The sequence below is a fragment of the Microchirus variegatus genome (assembly GCF_963457635.1).
Source record: "Microchirus variegatus genome assembly, chromosome: 1".
Lineage (NCBI taxonomy): Eukaryota > Metazoa > Chordata > Actinopteri > Pleuronectiformes > Soleidae > Microchirus > Microchirus variegatus.
In genome coordinates, this window is record NC_139802.1 from 10,842,411 (window position 1) to 10,857,389 (window position 14,979).

At 41.0% G+C, this 14,979-nt stretch overlaps 1 protein-coding gene across 2 annotated transcripts in view; it reads left to right on the plus strand.

The window, feature by feature from the left end:
* Positions 1-12,515, plus strand: part of grb10b (growth factor receptor-bound protein 10b) — a 63,463-nt gene extending 50,948 nt beyond the window's left edge. For both annotated transcript variants that reach the window (XM_083900965.1, XM_083900966.1), the window contains 12 exons: positions 245-401; positions 4,702-4,817; positions 5,148-5,222; positions 8,487-8,624; positions 8,828-8,938; positions 9,118-9,216; positions 9,369-9,446; positions 9,566-9,682; positions 10,802-10,868; positions 10,973-11,060; positions 11,172-11,265; positions 11,422-12,515. In XM_083900965.1, coding sequence (XP_083757091.1) covers positions 245-401; positions 4,702-4,817; positions 5,148-5,222; positions 8,487-8,624; positions 8,828-8,938; positions 9,118-9,216; positions 9,369-9,446; positions 9,566-9,682; positions 10,802-10,868; positions 10,973-11,060; positions 11,172-11,265; positions 11,422-11,568 — 1,287 coding nt within the window. In that variant the 3' untranslated portion in view covers positions 11,569-12,515. The remainder of the gene's footprint in view (positions 1-244; positions 402-4,701; positions 4,818-5,147; positions 5,223-8,486; positions 8,625-8,827; positions 8,939-9,117; positions 9,217-9,368; positions 9,447-9,565; positions 9,683-10,801; positions 10,869-10,972; positions 11,061-11,171; positions 11,266-11,421) is intronic.
* Positions 12,516-14,979: the final 2,464 nt, after the last annotated feature.

Below are 14,979 nucleotides of genomic sequence, written 5' to 3' on the forward strand. Positions count from 1 at the left end.
CTATATCATTTTGAATGCATTCTTTGTAACTAGTAAGGTGTATCCATTCCTTTTTTTGGTTCACTGTGTCATATTGAGAACTAGGGCTGGAAATGTAATCACGGTAAAAATAGGATTGATAAACTGTCAGACCATTATATTATGGATGTATACTGGACCTTTGTTGTATTCAAATGGAAATTAACTTACTAATTATCCTTTATCCTATATCTTTTTATTGAAACTCTGCTCTTCCTCCTTCCAGATTGTGAAGATCTTCAGTGAAGATGGAATGGGCAAAGTGGTGGAGATCCCAGCCGACATGACAGCCAGGGACCTGTGCCAGCTCCTGGTTTATAAAAGCCATTGTGTGGACGACAACAGTTGGGCACTTGTTGAACACCACCCACTGCTCGGACTAGGTAAGGGGCAGAGGCCTGAAACACTGCTCACATACTCACAAAATCCCACACGGACGGAAGCGTACATACTCTCTGTACAGCATATGCAGAGGCGCAGCTTCTGAACAGGCAACTGCTTTGGGCCCCGAGTTGATAGGGGGCCCCCCGACACTTGGAGCATGAGGGCTGGTTTTACTGAAATGTGCAGTGACCAGCCGCCTCCCCGACCCCCTTAAACAACAATGGGCGATTTGCAATGACATCTCAGTAGGAAACCTCCCTAAAGGGGCCCCACCTCACTTTAACCTCTGTGAAGTTATCTTTCTGCAAGTTGGAAAATGAAGAGGATTATTTGCATATCTATCATATTATTTGCATTACATATGTGTAATGCATATCTTTTTTACTCAGTTTATATATGTTTATTTCAGTTATTTACAGTATTTTATTGTTCTATATATTTATATTGTTTTATAATGTGGGTTCTTTACAGTGTAATGTATTTTTTACTAAGTTTATATACTCTTTTAAAAGCTATTTCCAGTATTTTATTGTTCTTTACATTTATATTTCCACATACTTATTAATTACAAGGTTTTTCCATGTTATTTCATTCATTTTTGAAAAAAAATATATTTTGAACTCATACTTTTTTTTGTCAGATTATTTGTAGCATAATGATAATGAACACTGGTTGGAAGGGCCCCCTGGGAATTTTTGCTTAGGGCCCCTACAGACTCTAGAATCGCCTCATATGTACGAATAAGTCACAATGTTGCACAGTATCTAATTGAGGGCATCACAGTGTAAAAGCCTGCAGGAGTGCATCGAGCTCACACATTGAGCTGCTACTCCTTAAAAGATATGTAGGTTAAAGTTAAAGATGAGCTTGTGTGTGTGTGTGTGAGGAGAAAGCGAGACATGCATGCATGTATAAAGCCTGTCCCACACCAGAGGAGTTTCAAATCTGAACTTTTCTAAGTGTTTTAATCCTGAGAAAGCACAGTCAAGAAGCAGGAACACACAGTTTCCAGGGATTTGGGATCTCACAGAAACTCGCGTGATTTAACGTGACTTCAGAACATAAACGGACATGGAGGCGGGATGTCTGCTTTTCGGTTGTGGTGCGTCTTGGAGGACAGGACATATTAAAGGTGCATTATGTAATAAATATAAAGCAAAAAGCATAAAGTAAAATCCTCCTAATATGTCACAGAGACTCAGGAATAATGTTAATATAACAAACAACATCAACAGTACAGCCAAAATATTTGCATTAAAAAAATGATTTTGCAGACTGCAAATCATGTTTCAGCATTTGTGGCGCCACCTACCACCGTCTACCAATCATTGCAGTCAGTAGAGTCTCCGCTGCCGAACAACCACGGGTTGCCAATTACGTCAGAAAACTAAACCTAAAACCTCTGTATTTTGAATTTGAACGTAGTAACTGTTTTTGACCACATTCTTACGTATGGCACCTTTAAACAAGCAATCGCACTGTCATAAATCCACAAGTTTGTCCATTTTCTCTACCGTCCACCGGACTCGGGAGACGTTCATCCTATTTACCAACTAAAATAACAAAAGAATAAATAAATAAAAGAGAGAAGCATTGTGGGAAGGATTACACATAGTGCCATTTATTATTGCTGTTAAAATAGCTGCTTTTTAACCCCAGATGGATGCAGAATATCATTATTATTATATTATAATGACGCTCTTATAGATTTGGAGACAATGCAGTGTAACGGAGTAACGAATCCTTTGACGACTCATAAAAATCTAAAGGGGTTGAGCGAAATGGTATTGATCCAGTAATGTGAATGACACGGCAGAGAGGTGATGGAGAGGTAAAAAGATTACTGTTCATGTTCAAGGTTCTTTAGTTCACTCTCCTGAAAATAGAGCCTCTTACTGACAGACGTCTGGACTAATGTAGAGTAAAAAGGAATGATGATGATGATGATGATGATGATGCCTCGACCTTCTCAGAAATGATGAGTAGTGTATTGTAGCGTTTGGTTTCTTGTAACTGATTCAAGAATTGAGTTTGCCGGCGTGCAGTGAAGCGAAGGCATCGCGCGGCAAAACCTGTAGACACTGAGGAGCGAGTACCAATATTTTACTGTATTGAAACAAATGCGTGTTTAGTCCTATAGTTGCTTTTATTTTAATGGTAAATGTGATTGAGAATACAATATGGAAATAGACTCAAAGGTAGAAAACGAGGATGAAAAATCCTCTTTCAACGGGAAGTTTTTACTTGTTGTTGCGTTAAGAAGAAAAAAGGGAGCTTTGCGTTTTTTTTTTTTGTCAGGGTGATGTTGTGTTAGACTTGGCACCATAACAGTAAGTTTGGAAAGCTGTGGCCAGCTGAACGTTAGAAAACCCAACCTCCCCCTGAGGAGAGAGCGATTATAAAGCACTTATGGAAGACAAGTTGAGCCTGTGCTCAGGGTTCATGTCTGTACAGTTTAACAGATGTGGGAGAGAAGGGGGCGTAGTTTTATATAGAGCAAGAGTGCTGCTCGCTTGTGAAATCTAGAAAGACATGAAAAACATATGTAAAACCACTTGGGTTCTGCTCTTTCAACTTGTCGTAGTGCAGGTTTGGTTTTTCCCAGATAAATGGCACCCGCTAACAAGCTGCTTATGCTGTCATTGTGAGTAAACTTGAGCAAAACTTATTGCATTATTTAAAGAACAGGTCCTGCAGCTCTAACCCAATATTTCACCATCCATTGTGATCTGATTACATTTCTCATCAGCGCTGCCAACTCCCTGCTGCCAAATACAGTTAGGCTGACGTGTTGTAAATGACATCATTTTTGGCTCGGAGTGACTCTGGTCTATTATAGCTCTAATTCTATTCTGGCTCACCTGTACAGTCTGCAACCGTATTCCTTTCAGGTCTGAAATAATGACTCATCACATTTTTATTTTATGAAAATTCAGTAAATGGAGAGAAACCTTACACATATTGTTATTTGTTACACCTGTTTATACTTTTGCATTGTGCGCATTCCAGCAATTGCCCGAAACGTCTGAAACCGTGTTGAAACACCGCGTTCACTGTAAAACCAGAAATGTGTTTTCGTGATGAGAGCGTTTCGTCACCGGCACGTAACATAGTTTGAATATTCAAAAGAATGTGTGCAGTGCACGATGAGGTCCTTTGCTCCAGTGTGCATGAGCCTGTGCGCACAGACTGCGAGTCTGCGCTGCACATGTGCCGTGATACTTAATGTGTGCACATGTGGTCGGGTGCTAGACAAGAATAGCAGTTTCAGAGAGACCCGAACAATAGCGTGTTTGAACAGAGAGGCCTATTCCCGTACATCTCTGCCCACTCTTGCTACACTGCCGAATAAGATGAAATGGGCCTTTGAGATAAGTGACCTCTACTTGTCAGCTCGGAAAAGGTTAACAACTCTGGGACAGTAAGGTAGTGTTGGTGAGGGTGAGTCACTGTCACGAACACGAGTGACTCACCAGACGAGCGACAGGATGAATGGAGCAGGAAGAAAAAGGAGAGTCGTGACAGTGTTGGGGAGATTGTGACATGAAGAGGCAAACGACGTCGTTGACAAATCAGAGACGCTCGCCATTTTCACACGAAAAAAAGACACGGCGCTGCTGCAAAAGTTACGTGACGTTTCAGCGTTTAATTAAATCTACTGGTCTGTTATTAGAGATTCTCCAGAGGAATCTTGTTACGCCGTTGGAACGCTGACTGAGTCATGTCCGGTTTCAACATCACAGTTCGGGAGGATATAAATCACCGGGACCTCTGACCACATTCATTCAAGGACACACTATTGGCTGAATCATATCCCCCATTATTCACATTAACGGAGAACGGCCTTGGTCAGATCATCTGTCACAGCTGGTTTGATGAGCACAAACCATTGAAACCAGTCTGCAATTTAAAAGATCCTCCGAGGCCACTGAGCAGTTCAAATGAAAGCCAGGACGGTTCTGGCGCGGTTAAGTCGGATTAACCACTTTTTTATGTTGAATTCGGGATTGCCTGCAATTATATATTAACAGTCTTTAATCATACAGAAGATTACTGTTGCTTAAAATACAACAGAAACTTTCTGTTTCTGGCTTAAAGAGGAATCTGTTAACAGGTCTTTCCCCTCAAATTATGAGATCTGCACGGCTCATTAGAGACTTCCACGCTGCTTATGTGACATAGTCAAAGTAATGATACTTTGCACAGATATTCATATTTCAATTCGTGCTTGCATTGGTTGTAGGGTAATATGAAACTGTTTAAATGATGACTGATCATTGTTTTCCTGTCTCGCCTCAGAACGCTGTCTAGAAGACCATGAGCTGGTGGTTCAGGTCCAGGCCTCAATGAACAGCGACAGTAGATTCCTCTTCAGGAAGAACTATGCCAAATATGAATTCTTCAGAAACCCTTTGGTAATTATAACATTCTGCAGTCTGTGTGTTTGTTGTACGATTCCGTACCTATAGCCTGTAAAAAGTCATTCCTTCCTACATGTCCTTGTGGATATATATGTATTTATTTATATGTGTATTCACTGTGAAGAGATGGAATGAAAGGCATGTTCCTCGACAGGAAAAAAAAAAAGTCTCTTTCTGTAGTATTCAGGTGAAATATTATGACAGCTGACTGTTGTAATGAGATATGTGCGACATGCTTTTTTTTCCATCACAAATTCCCCCCCCTGTAATTATCGCCGCAGTGGCTGATCGTTTCTGTCTTTACCTCTCATCTGTCTTCTTCAGACGTTTTTCCCAGAGCACATGGTCGCGTGGTGTCAGGAAACCAATCGCACGATTCCACCGTCACAGCTCCTTCAGGTACGTAAACTGCGTGTCCTTGGGCTCTTAAAAAGTATTCAAATGTCTTAATCTCGATTTCATGACATATTAAAGGTGCCATATGTAAGAGGTACGAGGTCTTTTAGGTTTCGTTTTTCTGACGTAACTGGCAACCCGCGGTTGCTCGGCAGCTGAGACTCTACTGACTGCAATGATTGGTAGACGGCGGTAGGTGGCGCCACATGCCAAAATATGATTTCAAAACATAAGCATGATTTGCAGTCTGCAAAATATTTTTTTAAATGCAAATATTTTGGCTGTACTGTTGTTGTTGGTGAGTTCAAGTTTGTTATATGAACATTATTCCTCAGTCTTTGTGACATATTAGGAGGATTTGATGGCCAGTTGCTTTAGATTTATTACACAATGCACCTTTAATATCCATAGAGTCTGACTGCACAAAGTACGCATGAAAAAAACGACGACGCGCAGGCATGCTCGCCCTGCAAGATCGGCTCGGCTCCTCCTGGCGCGAAATAATATCCGATATCGCGCGAAATAAACTCGAAAATCGTGAATGCCTGAGTCAAAGTGTTACTTGCCTTTGGTTTAATTTAGTCTTTCGAGCTTTGTTCCTTTCCAGCTTATGAGTTCCTTTGTATGGTTGTGCCTAATAGATTTAATTGGAAACTAAAACTGTTTTGTAAGTGCAAATATGTGTTGCTGATTACAGCTTTAACTGGTGTAAAGGTCTTAAAACACATACACATACCCTGGTAGAGAACACACACACACACAGAGACACACAGACTCTCTCTCAATCCTCTCAATCCCGACGCGCACGCAGCTGAATTTATCCTGGAGTCAGCACCCGCTATATACTGTACAATCATGCAGACATACCTCACCTCTGACCCTGAGACAGCGTTGTCACGCCTGAGCCTGCGGTAATAACTACTGTTGACACATGATTGAGTCAGCACACGCATCGCAGGTCCAACGCTTCTAATGGCTGGAGCTTGTCTGTCAGAAATAGAACATACTGTACTTCACCTGCCTATTGTGCGCTTGCACACTTCACATAATCACACCACTCATCCGTCTCATGCGCCACACACGTCTTTTTTGACGAAGACAAAAAAAAAAAAAATCCACGTGGAGATCAGGACAAAAAAAAAAAGATTCATTGTATTTTTAAAGAGCTTTCGTCTTAATGGATGGCGGGTTTACATACAGTCTACGTGTAATGGAGCCGTCAGAGACGGAGCCACAAGTGGAATCCATCCCTTCATCCTCGCCACTCACAGAAAGCTTTTAACTCCCCTACTCATCACAAAGAAGCTTTGCTCTGTTATGCTCCACATAGAGAAGTCAATAAATGAATGGGGGGGGGGGGGGGAGGAAGAGAAGGAGGGAGTTGTGTCAGGAACCTCCACCCTCCCCCCCACCCTCCAAGTTTGACTTTTCCTAAACACACAAGATCTTCACACTCAATTAGCGTCCTGTCCAAACTGAAGTGTTTTATGACCCGAGCAGAGCCAGGTGTCAGGAATATTTGCCCGTTATGTAAGAAGCGTATGTCGGTACAAAAGCTCCAAGGTGTAGCGCCCTTGGAGGAGTAGAAGAAAGCAGCACGAATGAACTTTGCGTGTGACCATGCGCTCTATAGCAATGCAAGGGAAATGCTCAGGCAAAAGGGGCCTCGTCGTCGTCGGCTGTTTCCAAAACACTGGGAAACACGTGCTTCAAATATTGAGGAGTCTTCTGGAACAGGTTACCTTCTAGCCACAAGCCACAGGTTCCAATTCAGCTCTAATAACATAACCTGCCACTTCATGGCGTGATGTTTTTCACACACACACACAAAAACCACAAATTCCAAACACCCACAAAACAATTTAGGCTTCAACGGTCCACAGTAGGAATGCATTTTAAGTTGATTAAGTCTGTTGATGTTGGCAGACAAATTTCATAACACGCTTTGGTTTTATTCTATCTCCCGGAGACCTGGAAATTAAGACGGGGAGAAAAAAAAAGTATGAATAAAGATAATGTGCAGATTTGTGACAAAAAAGAAATGTAGCTTTAATTAGCTCTAATTCTCTCATGTCATGTAGCCTTACTTTTTTTTGGTTTTACTTTAAACAATGACCTTTAAAGGCGCCATATGTAAGAATGTGGCCAAAAACGGTTACTACAATTCAAATTCAAAATACCGAGGTCTTTCAGGTTTCATTTTTTGATGTAACTGGCAACCCGCGGTTGCTCGGCAGCTGAGACTCTACTGACTGCAATGATTGGTAGACGGCGGTAGGTGGCGCCACATGCCAAAACATGATTTCAAAAACATAAAAAATTATTTGCAGTCTGCAAAATATTTTTTTTAATGCAAATATTTTGGCTGTACTGTTGTATATGAACATTATTCCTGAGTCTCTGTGACATATTAGGATTAGATTTTATGGCCAGTTGCTTTAGATTTATTACATAATGCACCTGGGGCCCACGGTTGGTTTAGTGGTTAGCACTCTTGCCTTTGCAGCAAGAAGACCCCGGTTTCTTGGTTTGAGCCCCGTTTGGAACAACTTCGGAACAAGGGCCTTTCTGCAAGGAGTTTGCATGTTCTCCCCGTGTGTGCGTGGGTTTTCTCCGGGTTCTCCGGTTTCCTCCCACAGTCCAAAAAAATGCGATATGGGGATTAGGTGAATTGGTCACTCTAAATTGACCGTAGGTGTGAGAGTGTGAGTGAATGGTTGTTTGTCTCTATATCTGGCCCTGCGATGGACTGGCGAACTGTCCAGGGTGTATCCCGCCTATCGCCCAATGTCTGCTGAGATAGGCACAGCACCCCCCGTGACCCTCTGGTGGAGGATGAAGCAGTAGATAATGGATGGATGGACATAATGCACCTTTAAATAACGATTCATACCCACATAAACTGAGCAAATGCTGCTAAATAAAGTCACTAACAGGTCCACCTCATAGGTAATATATTACATAACAGTGTGAGGATCCTGTTGGTCTAACCCTACACCTGACACCCCCCCCCCCCCCGGTGCTGTTTTCAGACCGTTGCACAACGCCTGCTTTTATTGTGGCGGCGGCCGTGTCGTTTAAGAAGCCAAGTTGCCGTCCATCTGGCGCTAACACAACGACGCCCAGATTATTACTGTTTGTTCTGTGACAAAAAAAAGCAATTCCCAGTGACGGATGTGATCCAGCGTTTGCCCTCCTAAGGCAGCGAGTGAATGTGTGCTGGTCTCCTCCTTCACACCTTTTTTTTCCGTGCTTCCTCTTTTCCAGAGCTTCCTAGCCACCAGTAGCTGTCCAGAGATCCAGGGTCACGTTTATGTAAAAGAGGTCGGACGGAAGTCGTGGAAGAAGGTTTACATGTTCCTGCGGCGCTCGGGTCTCTACTGTTCGACGAAAGGATCGTCAAAGGTAAGAGCATGTTCGGTCTTTGTAATTGCTTCTTAGTTTATGTCCCAAGAATGCATATACTTTTTTTTATATTAAAATAATTATGATTGAAAATGATAAATACACACAAAGAGCCTGGGATAATTAATCTCTGTCTTGCAGTGTACCTCCAGGCTGTGTCTCTCTCTGTCATGCTCTGACTTATTAATTATTCCTGTCTCCAGGAGCCCAGACATCTACAGTTACTCGCAGACATAGAAGAAAGCAATATCTTCACTGTCGTCACAGGCAAAAAGCACCACAGTTCACCCACAGACTATGGCTTCTGTATCAAGGTGAGTCTCAGATGAAAGTGATAGTGAACTGCTGTATTGTTGTGTTTTGAATCCTTTACGGTTTTATAGTGTATCAACTCTGTAAATGACGTGACAGATTTCTCATTATCCTTGTTAGGTTATGTGATGAAGAGGATTTTGTTTGATTGTTTTTTATTTATTATTATTATCATCTGTAGCCCTATAAAGGTCGAGGGGAGTTGAAGGACTTGAGGATTTTGTGTGCAGAGGATGAACAGGCAAGGATGTGTTGGATGACTGCCTTCAGACTTTTTAAGGTAACACCTTTTTGTTCCCGTTTAGATGACAAAATGTACACTGTGGTAAAGTGAAAGCAATTTTGTGAAGAAATTAAAGAGTCTTGGGGCTGTAGCATGTTAAGACATCACGCAAAAAGACTTCCAGCAAACGTTTTCCTTTTCCTTTACAGTACGGGATTGTATTGTACCAGAATTACAAGATCCCTCAACAAAGAAAAACCTTAATTTCACATTTCTCAGCACCTGTGGTAAGTTTTATTCCTCACGTGAAGTTTGATTAAACTACTGATCCACATATTCAGATTTGCTTTTTTTTCCCCATAATGTTGCTGGATTTTTAATGTGGTGTATTTCTGGCGCCCCCTAGCGGAGTGTGTCGGAGAACTCCCTCGTAGCGATGGATTTCTCGGGGAGGATAGGCAGAGTGATCGACAACCCTGTGGAAGCTCAGAGTGCTGCGATGGAGGAGGGACACGCATGGAGGGTGAGACACAGCCTCATGTCTCTCTCAACAAAGCTGGGAGCTGCACAAATATTTATACAGAACACATTTATTTTCCCCCTCTGGTGAATCGACAAACACTGTTTGTCATAAAGCTCATTTGAGGTTTATTAAAGTATGAATCAACCTAATACAGTATGTGAATAAGCGATGACCAGCTCTTTCCTTAAGTACTTTTAATATTTAAAGCTGCTGTACTTTGGCTTAGTTTTTGTCCAAGGATCCCAGTAATGGATCGTCATGAACAGGTTTGGCAATTTATTCACGGACAAACAGCCTAACTCGAGCTGAAAGGAAGTGATTGGAATAATTGTTGCGGGATACTGATACGAATCCCACTGACAGCAGCTTTAACTTTAGATTTTACTTAATTGTTTTACCCTGTAACACCAAGCGTCTCACAGGTGACGCGTTTGTGCAAGCGCACTTTGCGTTACTGTAAATATGCTGAGAAGTTACAAGTGAAAGCCAACTGGTCGTTACTAAGGTGATTTCGCTCGCGCTGTTGCAGGAGTTATTGCACATTGAGAGAAAGAGACTACATTTTTTTCTTATTTTAATTGTGTTTTATACTTTATACTGTTAATACACTATTTAAACATACAGTAAATTGTAAATGACAGCCAGATATTGAAAGTTATTCTGGAAAAATAGACAAAAGCACTTACTTACAGGTTCATTTGCTGGCCCTTTTATGGTTAAAAACTAGAAAAGCACTCGGAGAGCGCAGACCTCCGCCCAGGCAACTCAGTGCCTACAAAATACACCCTGACTGCGCGCAGTGTTTACGGATCACGGCCAGAATTTAATCACTTGTTCCTGGTCCCATTGTGGACATTTCCTGAAAATGTCATCCAAATCCGTCTGTGACTTTTCGAGTTATGTTGCTAACAGAGAGACAGACAAACAAACTCTGGCGAAAACATATACCTCCTGGCGAAGGTCAACAAGCCAAAAAAAAAAGTCCAGACGGATATTTTGAGGTTTAGATGTTAAAGGGTTAAATGAAAAAAAATGTTGTACACATCATTATTGATGTTATTGAACCAGATCATGAAATAATCCCTGTTGTGTTGTCTCCGTGTGGCCTCTCTCTCTCAGAAGAGGAGTCAACGACTGAACGTGTTAGGCTCCCACAGTCCACTGCACCACTCGTCACTGAGCTCAGGTAAAAAAAAACGCTAAGCGCCTCAACAAAGCAGTAGATCTGCAACTTTATTTTATGTTTTTGATTTTTGAAAAAAGCACCTCTTTCTCTGGCTCTCGCTGCAGTCATCCACATAACGCAGCTGTGGTTCCACGGCCGAATATCGAGAGAAGAATCCCATCGCATCATCCATCAGCAAGGAAATGTAGACGGGTAAATGAGCAGCTGCAGCAAATTCTTCTTTCCTATTTTCTGAAAAAAAAAAAAAAAAACATGTTTCCTCACCTTATCCATAAAAGTGTCCTCCGTTCTCTTGCTGCACAGGTTGTTTCTGCTGAGAGTCAGTCAGAGTAACCCCAAGTCATTTGTGCTCACATTGTGCCATCACCAGAAAATCAAACATTTCCAAATACTACCGGTATGAATCTTTTTTTTTTTTTTTTTTTTGTTAACGTCTACTATATATACTGTATGATGTGACTTCAGAGCAGATTTTCATCTGTTTTTTTTTTGTCCCTTTCTCCGTCTGCTGTGTCTTGGCTCGCCCTCTCTTGGACGCTCTGACACCGCCAAGTGTGAAGAGGACGGCCAGAGCTTCTTCAGCCTTGACGATGGCGCCACCAAATTCACCGACCTGATTCAGCTGGTGGAGTTCTACCAGCTCAACAGAGGAGTGCTGCCTTGTAAACTCAAACACCCTTGCACCGTCGTGGCCTTATGACATCCTCGAAACCCTTGACCCCCATTTTACCCTCCTCACTTGACTCTGCCTGAAACAAGCAAGACAAAAAGAATCATACTGACCGGATGGTTCTTTTGTTTTTATCTTTATAAGAAGCTGGTGAATTGACTGACAGTTTAGTGTTGTTTCATGTTGTTGTGAGTCTGCCAGAGACTGCTGACTTGTTGATTTTTTTAATTTTTTTTTTGCATGGATGTTTGAGGAGTCGTATGTGCAACGTGCTCCTGAGGTTCCGCAGTGGAGACGGGAGAGCGTAAAGGAAATGAACACTGCCGTTTGTGTCGGTGCTGTTGGAGAAACCTTCCACAGTCTTGCTATAATTCACAGTCAATAATAAGCTTCAAACTGGACAATCAGCCGCATCATTTTGTGCTTTTGTTAGGACCACTCATTCAAACTTTTCATCACACGTCCTCAAAGAATTTACTGTAGATGGAGAGTTGATTGTTTTGCACTCATCAAACTTTGGAGTGGCCTTTGACGGGGGGTGTGTGACCTTGTGTTGTTTAACTGTGAGATGGTGCCAGCGCCCTCTGGTGTCACAGGCATGCAAAGGACATGTCCAAACTCAACTTGGATGACATTTGGAGGCGACAGGAAGAATGGGTGCTTTCGAATCCGTCTGAGGTTTGTCCAAATCAAAATCCCCTGGTGAAAAAAGGCTAAGGAAAAAAACCTGGACCTATTAGAACAAAGTATTTTTTACAGTGGACAATACCTTGTCTTTATTGTTTGCTCTCTTGGAAAATTCATTTGTTCATCTCTGACAACACAGGGTTTCATTTCTTATTGATACATTCATTGAAGTTTTATACTGTTATCGATATTATCTGATTTGTTTTTATTCGTTCTGATTATGTGCAACTCTTCATTATTTACCTAAGCTACAAGGGAGGGTCATTTTGTACTTGCTGTTCTATTGCACGCACCAGTTTTCCAAAAAAAAAAGGAAATATTTACCAGGCTACTTCCACAGAAGCGAGTTGGCATGAATAAAAACCATGGTGTCATTCAGGGTAAAATAACGAGTAATAAAGCTTGAACAACTGTAACCAGGTGGACAGATTTCAAGTGAAGCCATATGCAGTAGTTTTATTTTATTATTATTTTTCACTGTAGTTAATATCAAGCTACCTGTTGTATAAGCATCATCTTTTCTTTTTTTTTTTTTTTTTCTTCTCCTCACCACAGCACAGGAAGGGTAACCACTAATATTTCCCTCAGGAGTTTTACCCACTTAACAGTCAGCAAATCAGCAGACAAACCATTTGCCAACAACAAAACTGCTTTAGCGCGGAGATACAGTGAGATACCTCACGCTTACTTCAGTATGTGATCCGGCCGTCGCAGCGGAGCATGGCTCCACACTAGATTTTCTGCATTAGGTGCTGCATAATGCAGCCTTTTATGAGCAAACTGTGTCACATTATACACCCTGACTGCACACCACACAGACGACATATTCTAACACGTTTGAGTCGACTGTCGGTATAAATACTCGGCAAAAACGTCTTAATCCATATCCCTTCATTTGACTTCACTAACTTGACTGTAGTCGATAGTTTTTGAATGATCGCGCTGTACAATTCTTACCAAATGTACAAAGTCAACAACAAAAACCAGTCAATTTTCAACGATTTCCCCATTGTGTTTTCTTCTTTTCACTTTCTTTTTTTCCTTGAATAGATGCTTTTATTTTTTTAAGAGTCACTAGTCGATCACAGTTGTCAGCGTGGACCTAAACGCTGATCACATAAAGGGTAAAAAAAAAACTCAGCCAACTCAAAATCTGGGAAGACGGGAGGTAAATAGTTCAAGTTCTGCTTTGGATTTCAAGTCGATGTTTAATCTGAGCCTGGTCATTAACTCTGTGGTTCAACTTCACTCTGACATCTTGCCATCATTATGACATTTGTTTCGTCATCATTTTGTTACTTTTTTTAACGCAGTCCCTTCAAAGTGTTGCTCGTAGTAGCCGTGTTTAATCCTGCAGCCGGCCCGATGGCTGGAAATCTGTTTGTGTTTACCGACATCAGCAGCCATCTTTTATTATTTACCTGCTGCAGGTTGTTCTTATAATAAGACATACTCTAATATCTGATTTGCAGAATAGCCGCACTATATTGACACTTTGCGTGGTCACCATCTAAGATGCAATGACTCAATCATATATTTTTTTTTTTTGCTGCAGCAAAATGTATTTATTTATCTGGATGTGATTACTTGAAAAAAATTAGATTTCTTTATCTCAGCGCTGTTCTGTACTGTTCTGTTATCATTACATGAAATGATTGACCAGTGTGATTTATTATTATTATTATTGTTATTATTATTATTATTGTAATGACCTAGCATCTTCTTTTTAGGTTTGATTATTCAAAAATGTATTTGTCATCATCAACACTTGATATGAAGTGATGTTTTAAAGCACACTGGCATCCATAGTATTCACATTGTCATTCCGATATATGACGAGATGAATTATGTGAGATTTAAAGAAAAAAAATATATATTACTGGAGTTTCCCAAAGCACTAATCACTAAGATGTTTTTCATACTCCCCCCATTTGAATTCTTCCATTTTAAATCTCTAAAAAAAGTTTGTTTTTTTGTGCTAAGAAGCCTCACATTTCTCTCCTCCTTCACTGTTGTGTGGCGACCCCAGATAATAAGTGAAAGAAATATAGCCACAGATGTTTTTGGGAAACTGGGTCAATTAAGGCTCAACATGCTCATGATTGACTGCTGAAATGCCTTTGTCCTTGAAGAGAAATCTAGTAAAAAAAATAGTAGATGTAGGAACAAGAACAAAAAAATCCCTTTATCTTCAAATTCTTAGTTTAGATTTGAAGAAATACATAAAAACAATCTCCACACATACATAGGTCACTGTCATAATTCCCTCTGTGTTCATTTCTGCTCGGAACTGGGAACTAAGTCGACCAAACATTGATCATTGAAAATGAAGAAATTCAAATGATGAGGTCATGAGTAGAGAATCTGACTCATATCTGGACTCTGGATTGGATCACTGAGCAGCATCCTAGACTTTTTCAAAGACTTGAACAAATCCAAGGTGGTAAGTATTTAAATTGCTACTAAATCTGATTTCCCGTCTCACCTTTTAGTTCACATTGACTCACTTTACCCTCTAAAAATCCCCCAGTGTTGCGTTTCTCCTTCGTTATCCAGATGTTTTTATGGTGGCAGAGTAGATGTTAGGCCAGAGTGCCGGGTCATGTGTTGTCAGGTGGAGTTTAAGTGTTGGGATGTCGCAGGATATTAGTTTCTCTAAATGCAAACGGTAAAAGTGTAAACTCAGTGAGCGAGTGAGTGAGTATGGACAAATGAATCAGGTGATTTTTTTTTGGGAAATCCACATTTTTACAC